The sequence below is a fragment of the Mus caroli genome, chromosome 7, assembly GCF_900094665.2.
Source record: "Mus caroli chromosome 7, CAROLI_EIJ_v1.1, whole genome shotgun sequence".
Classification (NCBI taxonomy): domain Eukaryota; kingdom Metazoa; phylum Chordata; class Mammalia; order Rodentia; family Muridae; genus Mus; species Mus caroli.
In genome coordinates this window covers 24,616,604-24,632,240 of record NC_034576.1, presented here as the reverse complement: position 1 = coordinate 24,632,240, position 15,637 = coordinate 24,616,604, and the positions used below count along the sequence as shown (strand labels likewise).

Genomic DNA, 15,637 nt, shown 5'->3' with positions numbered 1-15,637 from the left:
GCCCCCAGCCCCTCACTGGGGGATTCTAGGCAGGGGCTCTACCACTGAGTCTCGCCCCCAGCCCCTCACTGGGGGATTCTAGGCAGGGGCTCTACCACTGAGCCATACCCTTAGCCCCTTACTGGGAGATTTGGGGCAGGTACTTTATATCATAGAGGCATGCTTTCAGGCCCTCAATGAGCTATGTATGTATGTATGTATGTATGCATATGTGTATGTATGCCCATGTGTAATTTATATGTGAGCATATTTTGTGTGTGTGCACATGTATATGCAAGTGAATTTGAAGATCCAAACTTGGGTCTTCTTGAGACTGTGTGTCTCTGGCTGGCCACAAACTCAAAGAGATCCACCTGCCTCTTCTTCCCAAATGCTGGGACTAAAGGTGTGTGCCACCATGCCCAGCAATAAACTTAGGTCTTAGAGCTTGGGTAGCAGACACTTTACTAACTGAGCTATCTAACTGGCATCCCCAGCAAGCCTTTCAATCATACAGCAGTATAGCCAACTTTCTGGTCTAGGATGAGAAGGATGGAGGTTGGTAAGGCTGGTCTGGGTGGGGCTACACCTCAGTGAGACAGGAAGATGTTCCCTTGGGCCTGGAGAGAGGCTGCGTGGGGGAGTGGGGCAGAGCAGTCAGCCAGCCTCCCTGCTTCAGAAATGAGAAATGGGCATAAGGGGGATTTGGGTTTGGTTTCACTAGATTAAGTCTTGCACCATGCAGGCCCAGTACTGACAGAATCCTCCTGCCTCAGCCTCCTAAGAACTAGGATCACAGGCTGGAGCCACAGACCTGGCTCACAAGGGGGATTTAAATCTAAGTTTAGAATTAATGAGAACCCTCATCAGCCAGAATTTCACATGGTGGGGAAAGGCAGGTGGGACAAAAACCTCCCCAAAGTAGCAAAGCTGGCACAGGGAGGGCAGAGTCAAGTCACAGTGACATTTCTGACATCACTGTGACTTCTTGGATGCAGCCATTCCTACATGCAGGTCCCAGAGCACACAGGCTCTTGTTGGCCCTGTTGCTGTTCTGTTGAGATAGGATCTCACTTAGCACAGGCTGGTGTCACATATCTCTGTAGCTTCTGATCCTCTTGCCTCTGCCTCCCGAGGGCCGGGGTCACATAAATGCCACCGCCCTAGGCTTCTGCAGTGTAGGAGAGAAAGCCAGGGCTGCGCGTGCACACCAGGCAAGCGCTCCAGCAGCTGAGCCACACTGTAAGACTACTGTTTTTGAAACCGTATCCCTCTATTGCCCAGGCTGGCCTTGAACTCAGGGTCCTCCTCAGCCCCTGGGACAGCTGGCATGTGCCACTGCACCCAGTCAGACCTGTTTTCAGAGTCAAAACATTTGCTTTTCCCCTAAGCTACTCTAAGGTGGGTTTCTGGCTTTTGCAACCTGTAGTCTGTGATTGTCACAGTCAGAGCCCCTGAGGTCCTGCATCTGGACTCTGGGCCACAGCCCGGGGCTCAGCAATGTACAAGATGACCTCCATCCCAAACCAGGTCCACAGCCCGGATCCTGGACCCGGATCCCCTCATCCCAGCTCCGCCCTTTGCTCCTGTGGCACCAAGTCCAGGAGCTGGCTTCCCAGACACACCTGGTACTTATAGCAGTCTCGGCGGTCACTGGGAGAGCTGCCCTGGCAGGTGCCTGTCTCTGTGTTGTTCTGACATGGGCATCCTGTTCCATCCTGCTCATTACAGGTGTCAGCGTGGCCATTACACTGGCACCTGAGAATGGGAGAGAGGGGGGTGAATGCTCTGACTCAGAGGTCAAGTCCACTGCCCCAGCCACGGGGTCCTTGAGTAACAATCTGCTCAGACTGTCTCCAGTTTTCTGAAGTTTCAGAAGGGCAGGCCTCCTTCCTCAGCAGCCTTCTGTGGATTCGGGAGACCAGGCTCCCTCCAGGTCTGTCTGCAGCCCTTTTTGCAGACCTCTGATGTGGGGACCTCTCAGCTGGGTTCCACCCACGTTCCCCACCCACTGCTCGCCCTCCAGCTTTCTTAAACTTCATTCGCTTCTGACAAGAGAGGGCTAGGCAAGGGAGGTCTAATTCCCAGGGTTACTCCCGGTGAGAAGGGCGAGGGCCAGGCTCCTTCCTCTTACTTGGTACATTTCCCGTCCAGGAGGAAGTAGCCGTGGAGGCAGCTCTCACATCTGTCCCCGTAGCTGTTGTTCTGACAGTTCACACACACAGCTTCATCTTCACTGGGACCTTCTGCCACCCAGGTTTCAATCTGGCCAACAAGGGCACAGAGAGACATGGGCCAGCCCTTCTCCCTCAGACACAGGGGTGTAGGCCTTAGCTTCCTCCCTCAGACACAAGGGTCCAGGCCCTACCTCTTCCTTCAGATACAGGGGTCCAGGCCCTATATCTCCCCCCAGACACAAGGGTCCAGGCCCAGTCTTCCTCCCTCAGGGACAAGGGTGCAGGCCCAGTCTTCCTCCCTCAGGCCCAGTCTCCTCCTCAGACTCATGAGTGCAGACTTCATTCCCTCACCTCCTCTGGATCCAGTGAGTACTTCTCTGGCTCCTTTCTGGCCATTTCTAGCTCTTTCCTGGAGACACACACATGGCTGTTCCCGCGACAGAAGGCATGGCAGGGTCGGCAGGTCCCACCGCCCAAAGCTGAACCCACGAACAGTGGGAGACACTGCTCACAGTGGCTACCCTAGTAACAAAGGAAAGTTCCATCCAAAGGGCTGGGGAAACATGGGACAGGGAGACACAAGGGTTGGGCACCTGGTCTGGCCCTGTCAGCTGGGCTGCGGTTTAGCCCCACCCTTCACTCACTTGCCCCAGCCCTTAAGTCCTAAGTAGCAAAGGCGTCCACACACCCAGGCTCCCCAGCTATTCTGTCTACTACTACACAGTCCCCAAAGTCTTTTCACATCTCCCCAGAATAGGGTTCTCCCACCCCTTCCCTGCCCATGGCTTCTCAGGACTGGGAATTAGCCTTAAGATGCCTCAGCCCGAGGGCTGGGGTGTGACTCAGTGGTACAGCACTTGCCTAGCATGTCAAATGCCCTGGGTTCCATCCCAGCACCACCAAAATAGACTTTAAAAAAACAATAAAAGGCCTCTTCTAAGCAGACTCAGGGGCTCGGGTTCGGCCAGGGCCTGAGGGGCTGGGCGGCAGGTCCCATACCTTGGTGTGGTTCCGGCACAGCAGGCAGTGGTCCTGTGCTCCAACGCCGGCACACTCACTGTGGCGGTTGCAGCGACACTCTGTGGAGCAGTTGCGGCCAACAAAGCCAAAGTGACAGCGGCAGTGATCAGGTTCCACACAGGATCCATTCACACAGCCCTGGGCACACACAGGGCGGCAGACGCCAGTCACACTGCAGGGACAAGCAGTGATGAGGGCAGGGGCCCAGCCTTCCCCCACGGTCCCACTCTCTTTCAGCAGGCTGCTGGCCTGGAGTCTGCCAACCCCGCCCCCACTATGCTCCTCCAGAGACTCATTCTTTCCTGGCTTCTCTACCTATTTTGTCCCCCGCACACTGGGTCGGCCAACTGCCCTCCCATCTCACAGATCGGTGCCCCTGCCCATGAGCCTGGGCTGTTTCCTTCCATGTGACTTGTGTCACCCCGACTGAGCCTCACTTGTCCATGGTGTAGCCTGTCTTGCAGCTGCACTCGTAGCCGTGGGGCTGGTCATGGCAGTTCTGGGTCTCATTGCAGTCATGGTGCCCATTTGCACACTCGTCCTCAGGGGGGCAAGACAGGAAGGCCCAGGATGCCCCGGGACGTCCACACGTTAGCCCTGACCCCAGAGGACACAGGCCTTTACCAGGAGATCTCTTCATGACTATCCCAGACCCCTGGGCCCTTCCCACCACCTCTGAGTCCCACCTCAGAACCATCTTGTTCTCTGTGCCCCTGGCCAACCACCATGCCCAGCCCCCGGAACCTCTCTCACCATCTCGGGGACCACTGAGACCTCCTTCCATGCAGTGGCCACCCCCATCCTGGCCTCCCCAGGCACACCAGCCACAGTGGGGTCGTCGCAGGCACAGGGCACACTGCGTCGCCTGAGCACAGCCCAGCGAGCAGCTCTCTGGCCCTCTAAGCAGCCGCCCACAGCCTCCAGCCATACATCGCAAGGGCAGATAGGAGGGGCTCAGACACTGTCCAGAGAAACGGGGCGGGGTGGGGGGGGAAAAGAGACAGGGAAAGAAAGTTAAATACGCTTCTCAGACTGCACCCCTTTCTCCCAGGCCCCACCCTCCATGGTTCTCGCTCAGGGTACAAGCGGGGCTATCATAAGCCTTTGCAGCCAGACATCAAGGCTAGAACTGGATGAACCCAGCACAGTAGCCCATGCTTGCAATCCCAGAAGACGGGGTGGATGGTCAAGAGTTCAGGTTACCCTTAGCTACATAGGGCAGCCTGGGCTACGTACAATGGACTAGGGTCGGGGTTCGGTGGAGCCCTGGACTGAGAGGACACTGGAATGAGATGATGAACAGATGAAGGAGATACAGGGGGAGCAGGAAGAGAACAGGCAGGCATCAGCCATCAGTCAGGCCCCAAGGGTGGTGAGACACAGACATGGAAGCTTCCAGGCCTCAGTGTTCAGCCCCTAGGAAGCCCTACTGAACTTTCTCCTTGTGACCCAAAGGGAACTGGGCGATCCCAGTACTTTGGAGGCAGAAACAGGAGAAACGAGAGGTTCCAGACAAGGGCAGGTATGACAGCTCGAAGGGTGAATTGCACATGTTGCTAAACTTGATGACTTGAGTTTGATCCCTGGAACCCATACAGGGGAAAAATTAAACTCACCCCTACAGGCTGTCTTCTGACCTCTAAACACGTGCATCCCCTCCCAGAATGAATAAATAAGTATATGTAATGAAGGAGAAGGAGGAAGAAGGAGGAGGAAGAAGGAGAAAAGTGGTCAAGATCAGCCTAGGTTAGATGAGTTGCAGGCTAGCCTGAGCTACAGAGGAAGACCATATTTTAAAAAGTGCTGTGCAGTGGCGGCGCACGCCTTTAATCCAGCACTCGGGAGGCAGAGGCAGGTGGATCTCTGTATGAGTTCAAGGCCAGCCTAGTCTACAAAGTGAGTTCCAGGACAGCCAGGACTACTGTCTTGAAAAAAATAATACATATATACATATGCATATACAAATACATATACAGCCAGAGAAACTGTCTTGAAAAAATACATACATACATATACGTATATACACACAAATACGTATATGTATGTATGTATGTATGTATATATGTATATAATAGAAATCAATAAATACATTTTAAAGATTAAAAGAAACTCTTATGTCCCATAAGTCCTATTATATCGATGCAAAGTCTCCTTTCCCTACCCAATTCCTGTACTGAAAGAAGGCAGTGACCAGACAGAGTGAGTGTCACAAGCAGGGTCACAAGCCTCAGCTTCCTCTTCTTTTTAAAAATAATGAACTTATTTTTATTTTATGGCCAACAGGCTACTTCCAGCCCAGCCAGGTGATGGAGGTATCCTGGGTGGGAAGCCAGCCTACAATTCACAAGCTATCACTTGCTGGTTGGGACTCAGACTGCTTACAGAATGAGGTCTGGGCCCTTGGGAACATACCATGAGGTATAAGAGCATTTTACTTTGTGTTTGGCCTTATGTGAAATATAAGAGGGGTGTGATTATTCTGGGCTGGCTGCCCAGGGGCAATCAGGAAGAATAAAGCATTATGCCATCCTGAAATAGAAACCCTCGTGGCTGTGGCCAGAGTTCTGAGTCTGCCGAGAGCTGGGCTGGCTGTGAGTGGAGCCCAGGGAGCACAGCCCTGCAAAGGAGTGCAGTGCTTTTGTGCCCTGGCCACGGAAGCAAGTTCTCATAAAGTCTGCTCTCTCCCTGCTGCCCCGGCACCCCAGCAGGGACTCCATCCAGGCTGTCCTGGAACGTGTGCCCTCCTGCCTCAGCCGCCTGAACCCTAGACTTACAAGGCACGTGACAGCATTTTCCTGCAATGGAATGACTGCGGGGCTGGAGAGTGGGCTCAGAGGTGAGGCACACACTGCTCTTGCACGGGACTCAAGTGAGGATCACGGCACCTGTGCAAGATCCAAACCCAGCTGAGTTCTGAGTGTGCGCACTCGTACATGTGGAGGTCAGTGAGCGGCCTCAGGCACTGTCATTTTGTCTTTGAGCCAGTCTCGCATTGGCCTGGAAGTCACTGAGTAGACTAGACTAGCCAGCAGTAGATGGGCAGCTGCGTTACTGAGTGAGCTCTCTTCCCAGGCCCAGGGCCCGAGAGATTGATTACAAGGTGCCTAAGCCAATATGCCACTCCTAGGTAAAGCTTCTAGCTGTAGAAGCTGGCAGCCCTCTCTGCTGGGACGTGCAGGAAGCACTGCTGGTTTCTCTAAGGTCACCTTTAGAATGGAAGTCCCAATGGCATGCCACACACACACACACACACACACACACACACACACTGCGGTCCACGGGGTGAAGGGTGAGGCAGAGCTGACCCAGTCAGTCCCCAGTGGCTTGGGGAGCTGGAATGTTGCCACTGCGTCCTGGCTATCAGCCTATCTATCAGCCTAGGCACGAGGAAGAGGTATCAGTGGGAATCAGACATTCCTTGCTAGATATGACAATGGAGGGCAGATCTGACTGGCCTTCCACGGGGGCAAACCAAGGCAAATGCTTTTGTCTTCCACTGGGACCACTAAATTATGCTACGTAGACACGTTTTTGGAGCTCCCAGAAGAGGACAATGTGGTAGGCAGTTAGGTCCTAGCCACCTGACTGTCAAGTACATCCACTGCCACCAGTCACATCTCCAACCCACAGGGGAGGTCCTGGCCCACCCTGTGTGACTGGGCCCTCCCTGGCAGTGTCTCACTAGGCCCTGAATATGGATGGCCCTGATGTCCTGAAAGGAGTACAGAGTTGTGATCCTAACAGCAGGAGGCATGGAAGACGAGGGAAGGAAAAGAGGACAAGGGGGAGGAGAGAGGATGCCGGGCTGGGCAGCAGGACTCGGGCATTACCTGCTGGAGGCTGCTGCTCCACACACAGTGCTGCCAGCCCCCATCTGCACCCTTGGAGGCCAGGCAGGATGTGCAGTTGGGCAGGAGGTGACAGGGTGTTGGGCAGGGCAGTGGAGGCGAGGACTCCACTGGCATAGGAGACACATTCAACAGGGAATGGCTGAAGCAAGTCCAGTCATAGGTGGGCTGCACTGACAGGATTCGGCGAGTCTCCCCTGGTGGGGGGTTGGCGGGGAGGGACAGGGTCAGTAACCAGTCTGCTTCCCGGACTCTCCTCCTTCAGAGGAGTCTAGATGCCAGCCCTTCTCCAGCCCCACCAGTTTAAGCCCTAGCACTGCCAGCTCAGCCTCAGTGTCTAGTCCCTGACCTCCCTCTCTCAGCTCCCAGCTTCCCTCTGATCCGCAGGCACCCAGGCCTCTAACCCCCCCCCCCATCCCCAATAAAGCAAACCGCGAGGAAGGAGGCTTACCAGTCCTCTTGAACTGCCTCGTCCACATGCACTTGCCCTCCCGCGTGCACTGCTCACAGTCAGCAGCCCCACACGCAGCCTCTGAGCAGTTGCCAGCCCAGAAGACCTCTCGCTGGTTGATTCGACAGTCATTCTCTGAGGTGCAGGACCCATTGCGCCCAATGCAGGCACCCTCTGGGCAGTTGGTACACCACTTACAACGGGGAATGGATGCCTGTGGGGGGAAGATGGAGTTGGTGGGCTCTGTGAGGCTCAGTATCCTTTCTTCCTACCCAATCAATCACAGATGACAAGTTCCATGGTTCCTGAGATGCAGGGATGGGTAGGGCAGTAACCACAATGGAGACCAGTATCCCTGCCCCTCTACCCACCACTCACCTCTCCATCTCCAGGCTGCAGGGTCCGAGGATGGCGGGCCAGGCACTCACTGCAGGTCCGCAGCCTCCGACATTCCTCAGGTGAGCGAGGCATTGGGGAGCAAGGGGGCACCCCACAACCCAGCCTAGAGGACATGAGGTTAGCTCACTCACTCATCTAGGACTTATGCTTTGTCTCTTGTACACGGTCCTACAGAAGCCTCCACCATGTCCCAAGCTGCATACCTCAGGATCCTGGTTAGCCCCATCCCTTTGTGATACGTGCCCTCCTGCCACTGAACCTAAGGCATCACCAACCGTCTCCTCCCCCTCCCTACCCCTTCCCAAAACAGTATTCTTCCTCTCACACAGCCAAAGGCCAAGGTCTCTCTGTGCCACCTTCCCTTGCCACTCTGCCCCCCACAAGCACTTTAGGAATCTCTCTGCTTAGGCCTCCAATTTCCATCCTTCCCCAACCCCCCAGTCCACAGCATAGGTCCGAAATTCCTTGGAAATGAATGGGTTTTTAGCATTTTCCAGATTTTAGAAAAACAGTGAGTACTCCTGCTATGACACACAGGCCCACAGGTGTGTGTGTGTGTGTGTGTGTGTGTGTGTGTGTGTGTGTGTGTGTTTGGGGTCAGCATCCCATAATCACATCCATTAACCATTCTGCACGATGCATGATGACACGCTCCACTGCCTATCTTGGGACAAACAGAACCCCTAAGTAGGCTTCCATCATGGCACCCAGGCAGACGAATGAGTTAACCAAGGGACTAGTTGGTTTTCAGGGGCATCTGTGCTCCTGCAGTTGAGGAGGCTGCAGATTTGGTCAGAGCCTGGTCCCAGCCAGGTACTGGAAGCCTTTTCTGAGCTGCCCTTCTGGTCTCAGTGTCTTCCCATACAGATATCCTGGGTGCAGCACCACTCTCAATCTTTGCTGGTCTAAACTATGCTATACATGGAGAAGCAAGTTCCAACCCAGTTTCTCCAGAAGGGGAGACACTAAGGTACAAGCAGAGTTCAGACTGGAGTCCTTCCAATCACCTCCACTTCTGATAATCATTCTCTTCCCCATGTGTGAAGCAGAACCTGACAGTCGAACTTCAAGACCCCCCAAGTCCATCTCACTCCCTAACACCCTCAGAGGACACCAGTGTGTACTGTGCCATGGACTGTCAGTCACTATGGTTACCTGTGGGCCTGGTCCCCAGACAGGCAAGCACCATGGCACCAGGTGCAGGCCCCAGACTGATTACAAGCTTCAGGTGAAGGCAGCAGACGGCAGGGGTCGGGGGGCAAGGTCAATGCCAGCAGGCGGCCCAAGGCTACTCCCCCAAATCCTCCAGAGATGTACAGGCGGCTACCCACTGCTGCCACTGCATGGGCCACAGACTCCTCCATCGGGGACCCCACAAAGGCTGGACCTGAAGAAAGATGGGGTGTTCTGAGAAGTAGAAAGCAGGAAGCACAAAGAAGAGACCCCCTGAAAGACTGGTCGGGAGGGACATTCAGAAAGGACAGAGAAAAAGGGAGCAGATAAAGACAGAGAAGAGAGACAGACACACAGGAGAATCAGACAGCCAAGACAGGGACAGAAGTGCAGACAAACAGAGAAAAGAACAGGAAAAGAGGTGGGGGCTGGAGAGATGACTCAGTGGTTAAGAACATTTCTTGCTCTTGGAGAGGACCGGGGTTTGGTTTCTAGCACCCACAACTATCTGTAACTCCAAGTCTAGGGGATGTGATGCCTCCTTCTGACCTCTGTGGGCACGTGTACACATACATAATTACAGACAAACAGTCATACATGGCAAATAGAATAAACATATCTAAACAGGTTAGGAGGAGGAAGAGGAGGAGGGAGAGGAAGAGGTGGGCTGAGCATGTGGCTGACTGACAGAGCACTGCCCTAACAGGAGCACTACCCTAACAGGAGCACCACCCTAACAGGAGCACCGCCCTAACAGGAGCACCGCCCTAACAGGAGCACTACCCTAACATGCACAGGCTGCACCTTGGGCTCCACCTGTAACACCCTGAATAACAAATAAGCCACAGGAAATGAAAAGAGCAGAGACCAAGATTCTGGAACCAGATGGAGGTGGTGGTCACACAGCACTAGAAGCTATGTGACAGTAAAAGCTCTAAAAGCCACCAGAATAAAAATTTATTTGTATGTGTGTTAAGTGAAAGTTTAAGGGTTCTTTGGAGAGCCCACTGTGTTGGATGGTGTTTTGCTGGAGTGTTTTCCCGAAATGGACACAGGTGAAAGGCTAAGGAAGACTTGTGAAGGGATGTTTCACTGAAGCAGGCACAGGAGAGAGGATGTTCTGCTAAAGCAAGCACGTAAAAGGACACGTGATGAAGGATTCTTCACTAATGACCACGTGTATTGGTCCACCTTACGTTGCATAGTTGAGCTGCGTTTGTTGGGACTCCACAGAAACGAACCAAAAAACTTCTGGTGATGTGCTGCAGTTTCTTGCCGCTTCTGAAGACTTGGGCTAATTGGCAGAGTGATGTCAGCTGAGACAGACTCAAGGGCTAGAGCAAGACCCGTGGAGGGGTGATGTTTGCTGGATATAAATAGGACTCGCCCAATAGTGACGGGGGCTGAGCTTGGCTTGCTTTTAGAGCTAGCTGTGCAACACCTGTGGTTCTCACACCTTCACTGATCTTCACTTTCCTGAGAGAGGCACAGCCCAGAACTTCTCCTGGTGTCCCTCCAGGTCCCTCCAGCTAACTTGTGCCAACGCTGAGGCCTGGCTGTCTCTGCTAGGTAGTGCCACCACTACTGATTCGTGTTTGCTATCCCGACTCTACCGAACTGGACTGCTGGTGTATCCATGAAGGGTTTGGAAGTGGATCGAGCTGCTGCTGCTGCTGACCTGGGAACTGAACTGCTGATTTCCACACAACACAGACAGGAGTTGTTCTAAAGAACCACAGGTCCACTTCCCCTGTATCCTTTCTTTCTCACGACCTCTGGTGGGTGGTGGGCTATAAGGGAGGTTAAGGCGTTTAAGAAGCATCATTAAAAATAGGATTTGAGAAAATTAGTGACATGTGTGTGAGTGTGTGCTAGGAACTGAAGCCAGGGCACTGTACCTGCCTAGCAAGTGCACTTGGCTATGCATACTTGGCTTTTAATTTTTAAAAAATTAATTTCATATTACATAAATTAATGTTTATTTTTAATCCAAGACAGAATGAATATTAAAAAGTTTGAGTTGGAGTAAAAGGGAATGGGGAGGGTGAGAGAGAAAGGGAAAAAGAAAAGAGAAAACACACAGAACACAGGTCCTGGACACATAAGCAACCACTCAGTGCTCAAGGAAATGAAAAGGCTAGACAGGGCCTGAGGTCATGGCTTAGCAGTACAGCTCACAGAGACATTCACCAGTGAGGGCTGGGGCCCTTGCTCAGCAGTAGAACCCCTAACGCAAATCTACCAGTGAGGGGCCAATAGATCACCTGCTTAGAATCCCTCAGTGAGGGGCTGGGGGCGTGGCTCAGTGGTAGAGCCCCTGCCTAGAATCCCCCAGTGAGGGGCTGGGGGCGTGGCTCAGTGGGAGAGCCCCTGCCTAGAATCCCCCAGTGAGGGGCTGGGGGCGTGGCTCAGTGGTGGAGCCTCTGCCTAGGATCCCCCAGTGAGGGGCTGCGGTGTGGCTCAGTAGTGGAGCCTCTGCCTAGGATCCCCCAGTGAGGGGCTGGGGGCGTGGCTCAGTGGTAGAGCCCCTGCCTAGAATCCCCAAGTGAGGGGCTGGGGGCGTGGCTCAGTGGTAGAGCCCCTGCCTAGAATCCCCCAGTGAGGGGCTGCGGTGTGGCTCAGTGGTGGAGCCTCTGCCTAGGATCCCCCAGTGAGGGGCTGGGGGCGTGGCTCAGTGGTGGAGCCTCTGCCTAGGATCCCCCAGTGAGGGGCTGCGGTGTGGCTCAGTGGTGGAGCATTTACAAGGCCAAGAAGATAAGATGTGGGAGAACAGGGTTGTGTTGTGCCTGTGTTGGTAGGAAGAGTTGTAAGTGACACACAGCACAGTCCTATGCCCCTCTGGTCTTCTGGGGAAGAGGATGGCAGAAAGAGCACTTGCTCTCCCAATAGCTAAGTGGTACTGCAACTGTTCTGTATGTGCAAGGCCTGAGTGTCTTAGAAGCACTGAAAAAGAAAAAAGGCCATATGCCCATTTCTGTTTCTCTCTCTGTCAACATTCACTTATTACAACAGCTTTCCAGCTCTGAGCTACCTAGACTCCCCTCTTACATCCTTCCAGGAATAACAACCACTGCATATCCAGTATTAAGGATATAACGATCGGGAAATAAGTAGCTCTGAGTTTTATTTGTTGGTTTCTGGAGTTTCTTTTGAACTTCATAAAAGTAAATTTATTCTATAGTACATTCTATATTTATATATATTTAAAATACAAGTGGACTCTAGAACTTACAATTTTTAAAAAGATTTAAGGTATGTGTATATGTGTGTGTGTGTGTGTGTGTCTGTGTCTGTGTGGGCGCGCACGTGCACACAAGTATGTACACACCCCCATCGAGTGTCATCCATCCTTTAACCCTCTCTACCTATTGCTTTGAGGCAAGGTCACTCCCTGAACTTGGGACTTGAGTTTTCTTGGTTGGTCCAGATGCCAACAAGTTCCAATGACTCCTGTCCCTGCCTGCCTCAGGGCTGGGGTTCCACACACATGTGGGACACTCAACTTGTTACATGGGTGCTGGGATCTAAATTCTAGTCTTCGTGAATATACAGAAAGTTTTCTTAACCGCAAGCTATCTCTCCAACTCTCTAAGCTCACCTCAAACCTGACAGAAAACCTGGACACTTCCCACTTTCAAAAGTGGTTTTTGCTACAGATGTTTTGTTTTTCTTCCTATTTTACAAATTATGTACAATGATTACTATTACTTTTAAAACTAGAACAAGCCAGGCGTGGTGGTGCACGCCTTTAATCCCAGCACTCGGGAGGAAGAGGCAGCCGGATTTCTGAGTTCGAGGCCAGCCTGGTCTACAAAATGAGTGCCAGGACAGCCAGGGCTACACAGAGAAACCCTGTCTCGAAAAACAAACAAACAAACAAAAAAAAACAAAAAAAACTAGAATAAAAACATATTTCTGTGGTGGCACAGGCCTTTAATCCCAGCACCCAGGATTCGGAGGCAGGTGGATCTCTGTGAGTTCAAGGCCAGCCTGGTCTACAGAGTGAGTTCTAAGCAAGCCAAGCTGACACAATGATACTAAATAACAAAGCAATAAATAAAGAAAAAACAAACCATTCTAAGACAAAAGGAAAGGGGCTGTGAGACAGCTCAGAGGGTCTTCTTTACCACTGAGTCTGAGAAGCTGAGTCAGTTCCCAGGACCCACGTGTGGAAGGACAGACCGACTCCTTCACCAAAGAAAAAAGAAAGAAACTCAGTGGCCTCTAGTTATATGGAGAGGAAAGGAGGGCTGCAGATGGATGTCAGCCTCTTGGGGTAGGGACTCACGGGTGAGGGCAGGCAGGAGCCAGGTGTTGCAGTTGACCTGGTAGAGCAGAACATCACTGCTGAATTCATCCGGGTCTGAGCGCCCCCCAAGGACCACCATGGTGTCTCCGAGCAGAGCTGAAGCGTGGAAAAGCCGGGGCCGGGGCTGGTGGGAGACACATATGCAGGGAGAGCCTAGGTGTCAGACCCCACCCTTGGTTCCACACACTTCTTCCCAACTCACCTGCCACCAACTTCCCTCCCAGCCTCACCCAGCTCATCCCCCTCTTCTCCCGGTTTGGGAGGGAAACTCTTGGGTCCTGCAGAGCAGCCCACAGAACCAGCCACTCCCTGGAAACTTGGTCTTTTTTGCACCCCTTTTCCTCAGAGGGGTCGGGGGGGGCGGTGTACATCACATGCAACTGTCCCTACCAGCAGAGGCAGATCCCTGCTCTCGCACACCTGTGTCCTTAGCCTTAAAAGGCCAGAGTTACAGGGATGCATAGACAGGGGCTCAGGAAGGGGAGGGGATCTGTCAGGGTGGTGTGGGGGCAGAAACCATGCCTCTCACTTCCTTGCCAAGAATTCTTTTCTCCAAACCAGGCATGGAAAAAGAAACAACTGGCATTTCTCTCTGTTCATTTACAGGGACTGGAAGTAGGGAACAGGGGACAGGAATCTGGGTGAGTGGAGCTAGTCCTTGGGGAACCCCCCTGCCGTGGCTACAGCCAGCTATCCTAACCTTTGCCCCCTGAGAAGGTGCCAGCAGGCTCCAGGTACGGTCAGGACAGTGCAGGGAGTAGAGCTCCGGAGAAGGTGCTGCCAGCTCCACGTGGAAGCGGAAACCCCCGAACACATAGAGGGAGTCGGTGGCCTCATGGTAGACTGCAGAATGACCATAGAGACCTAGAGGGGCAGAAGGACCACAGAGATGGCAGGGAAGGGCTGACGGCCAGCAGTATCCCCTCACTTCCTGGGCTCCTCTTCTTAATGACCACATCCCTTGCCCAAAAGGCTCTGTGGCCAGAGGTGTGGGGAGCCCCTCCCTCCTCCCCTGTCCTTTGGGTCTAGAAGACAACCGCAGAGAGGACAGCCAATGGCTGAGAAGGAGTGACAGAGCAGCCAGGAGAGAGACTGGGTGGCGGAATGGCTGACAGGTAGTGCTTAAGACATGTAGGGGAGACACAGAGGAGAGGGCAGAAGAGAACAAAGAGCCCCTGAGGTGGGGATCTTAGAAGCTGGGGAAGGGGATGACAGCGACACTAAGGGAAGGAAGCAGCAAAGATTCTCTGGAGAGCTAGCTGCTGGCAGGTGACAACAAGGAGATCTTTTAAAGTATAGTGGGCAGTGACCAGGGTGTGAGAGTGGACTGGAAGCTTAAGGAAAGCACAGACAGCTTGCACCGCAGCCTTACCTGTTGGGGGTGTCCCACTCTGGGCTCCAGATACCCAGGTGCCGGTTGTCAGCTGGTACTCCAACAACTGCTGGTTGAAGCCATTTTCAGGGGAGTAGCCACCCACCAAGAGCAGGGATAGGCCTCGACGGGCAGTAAGGGTGTGACCAGCGACCGCTGGCAACTCCATGTTCTGAGGGGGCTGTAAGATGGAGAGCTAATGTCAGCCAAGGTGGCAGAGGAAGACTCACTTTATGGACATAAGATCGATCAGCCCCAGCTAAGGAGTCAAGAGCTCCATAGCTGCTTAGACCCTGCCTGCCAGGGCCCAGTTAGGTTCTGCCCACTGCACACCTGCTTATTCAGGAACATCAAAAGTCCTTATTCCTCTGATCGCTCTGCTGCTGGGTGGGACTGCATCCCATCCAGGCCACTGAGAGTGTCACAGGCCCTTGTCCAGGGATCAGATTATAGCTACAAATGTATAACCTACGTTGACCACTCAAATTCAACTTTACAATTCCCTATCCTACTGTGGTGCTGAGTATTAACACCAGGATCTGATATAAGCTAAGTAAGGGAACTAACACTGAGCCACCCCACCCCACACCCAACTCCTCACTGGGGGATTCTAGGCAGGGGCTCTACCACTGAGCCACACCCCCAACTCCTCACTGGGGGATTCTAGGCAGGGGTTCTGCCACAGAGCCACGCCCCCAACTCCTCACTGGGGGATTCTAGGCAGGGGCTCTACCACTGAGCCACGCCCCCAGCCCCTCACTGGGGGATTCTAGGCAGGGCCTCTACCACTGAGCCACACCCCCAGCCCCTCACTGGGGATTCTAGGCAGGGGCTCTACCACTGAGCCACGCCCCCAGCCCCTCACTGGGGGATTCTAGGCAGGGGCTCTACCACTGAGCCACGCCCCCA

The 15,637-nt window shown here is 53.4% G+C and overlaps 1 protein-coding gene across 1 annotated transcript in view; it reads right to left on the bottom strand.

The window, feature by feature from the left end:
• Positions 1–15,637, bottom strand: part of Megf8 (multiple EGF like domains 8) — a 50,889-nt gene that overhangs the window by 3,805 nt on the left and 31,447 nt on the right. The window contains exons 28-40 of the mRNA XM_021166329.2: positions 14,729–14,909; positions 14,057–14,220; positions 13,336–13,480; positions 9,030–9,261; positions 7,854–7,977; positions 7,476–7,689; positions 7,007–7,221; positions 3,930–4,137; positions 3,614–3,773; positions 3,156–3,348; positions 2,508–2,678; positions 2,114–2,244; positions 1,605–1,737 (exon numbers count right to left, since the gene is read on the bottom strand). Of these exons, the coding sequence (XP_021021988.1) occupies positions 1,605–1,737; positions 2,114–2,244; positions 2,508–2,678; positions 3,156–3,348; positions 3,614–3,773; positions 3,930–4,137; positions 7,007–7,221; positions 7,476–7,689; positions 7,854–7,977; positions 9,030–9,261; positions 13,336–13,480; positions 14,057–14,220; positions 14,729–14,909 (2,271 nt within the window). The remainder of the gene's footprint in view (positions 1–1,604; positions 1,738–2,113; positions 2,245–2,507; positions 2,679–3,155; positions 3,349–3,613; positions 3,774–3,929; positions 4,138–7,006; positions 7,222–7,475; positions 7,690–7,853; positions 7,978–9,029; positions 9,262–13,335; positions 13,481–14,056; positions 14,221–14,728; positions 14,910–15,637) is intronic.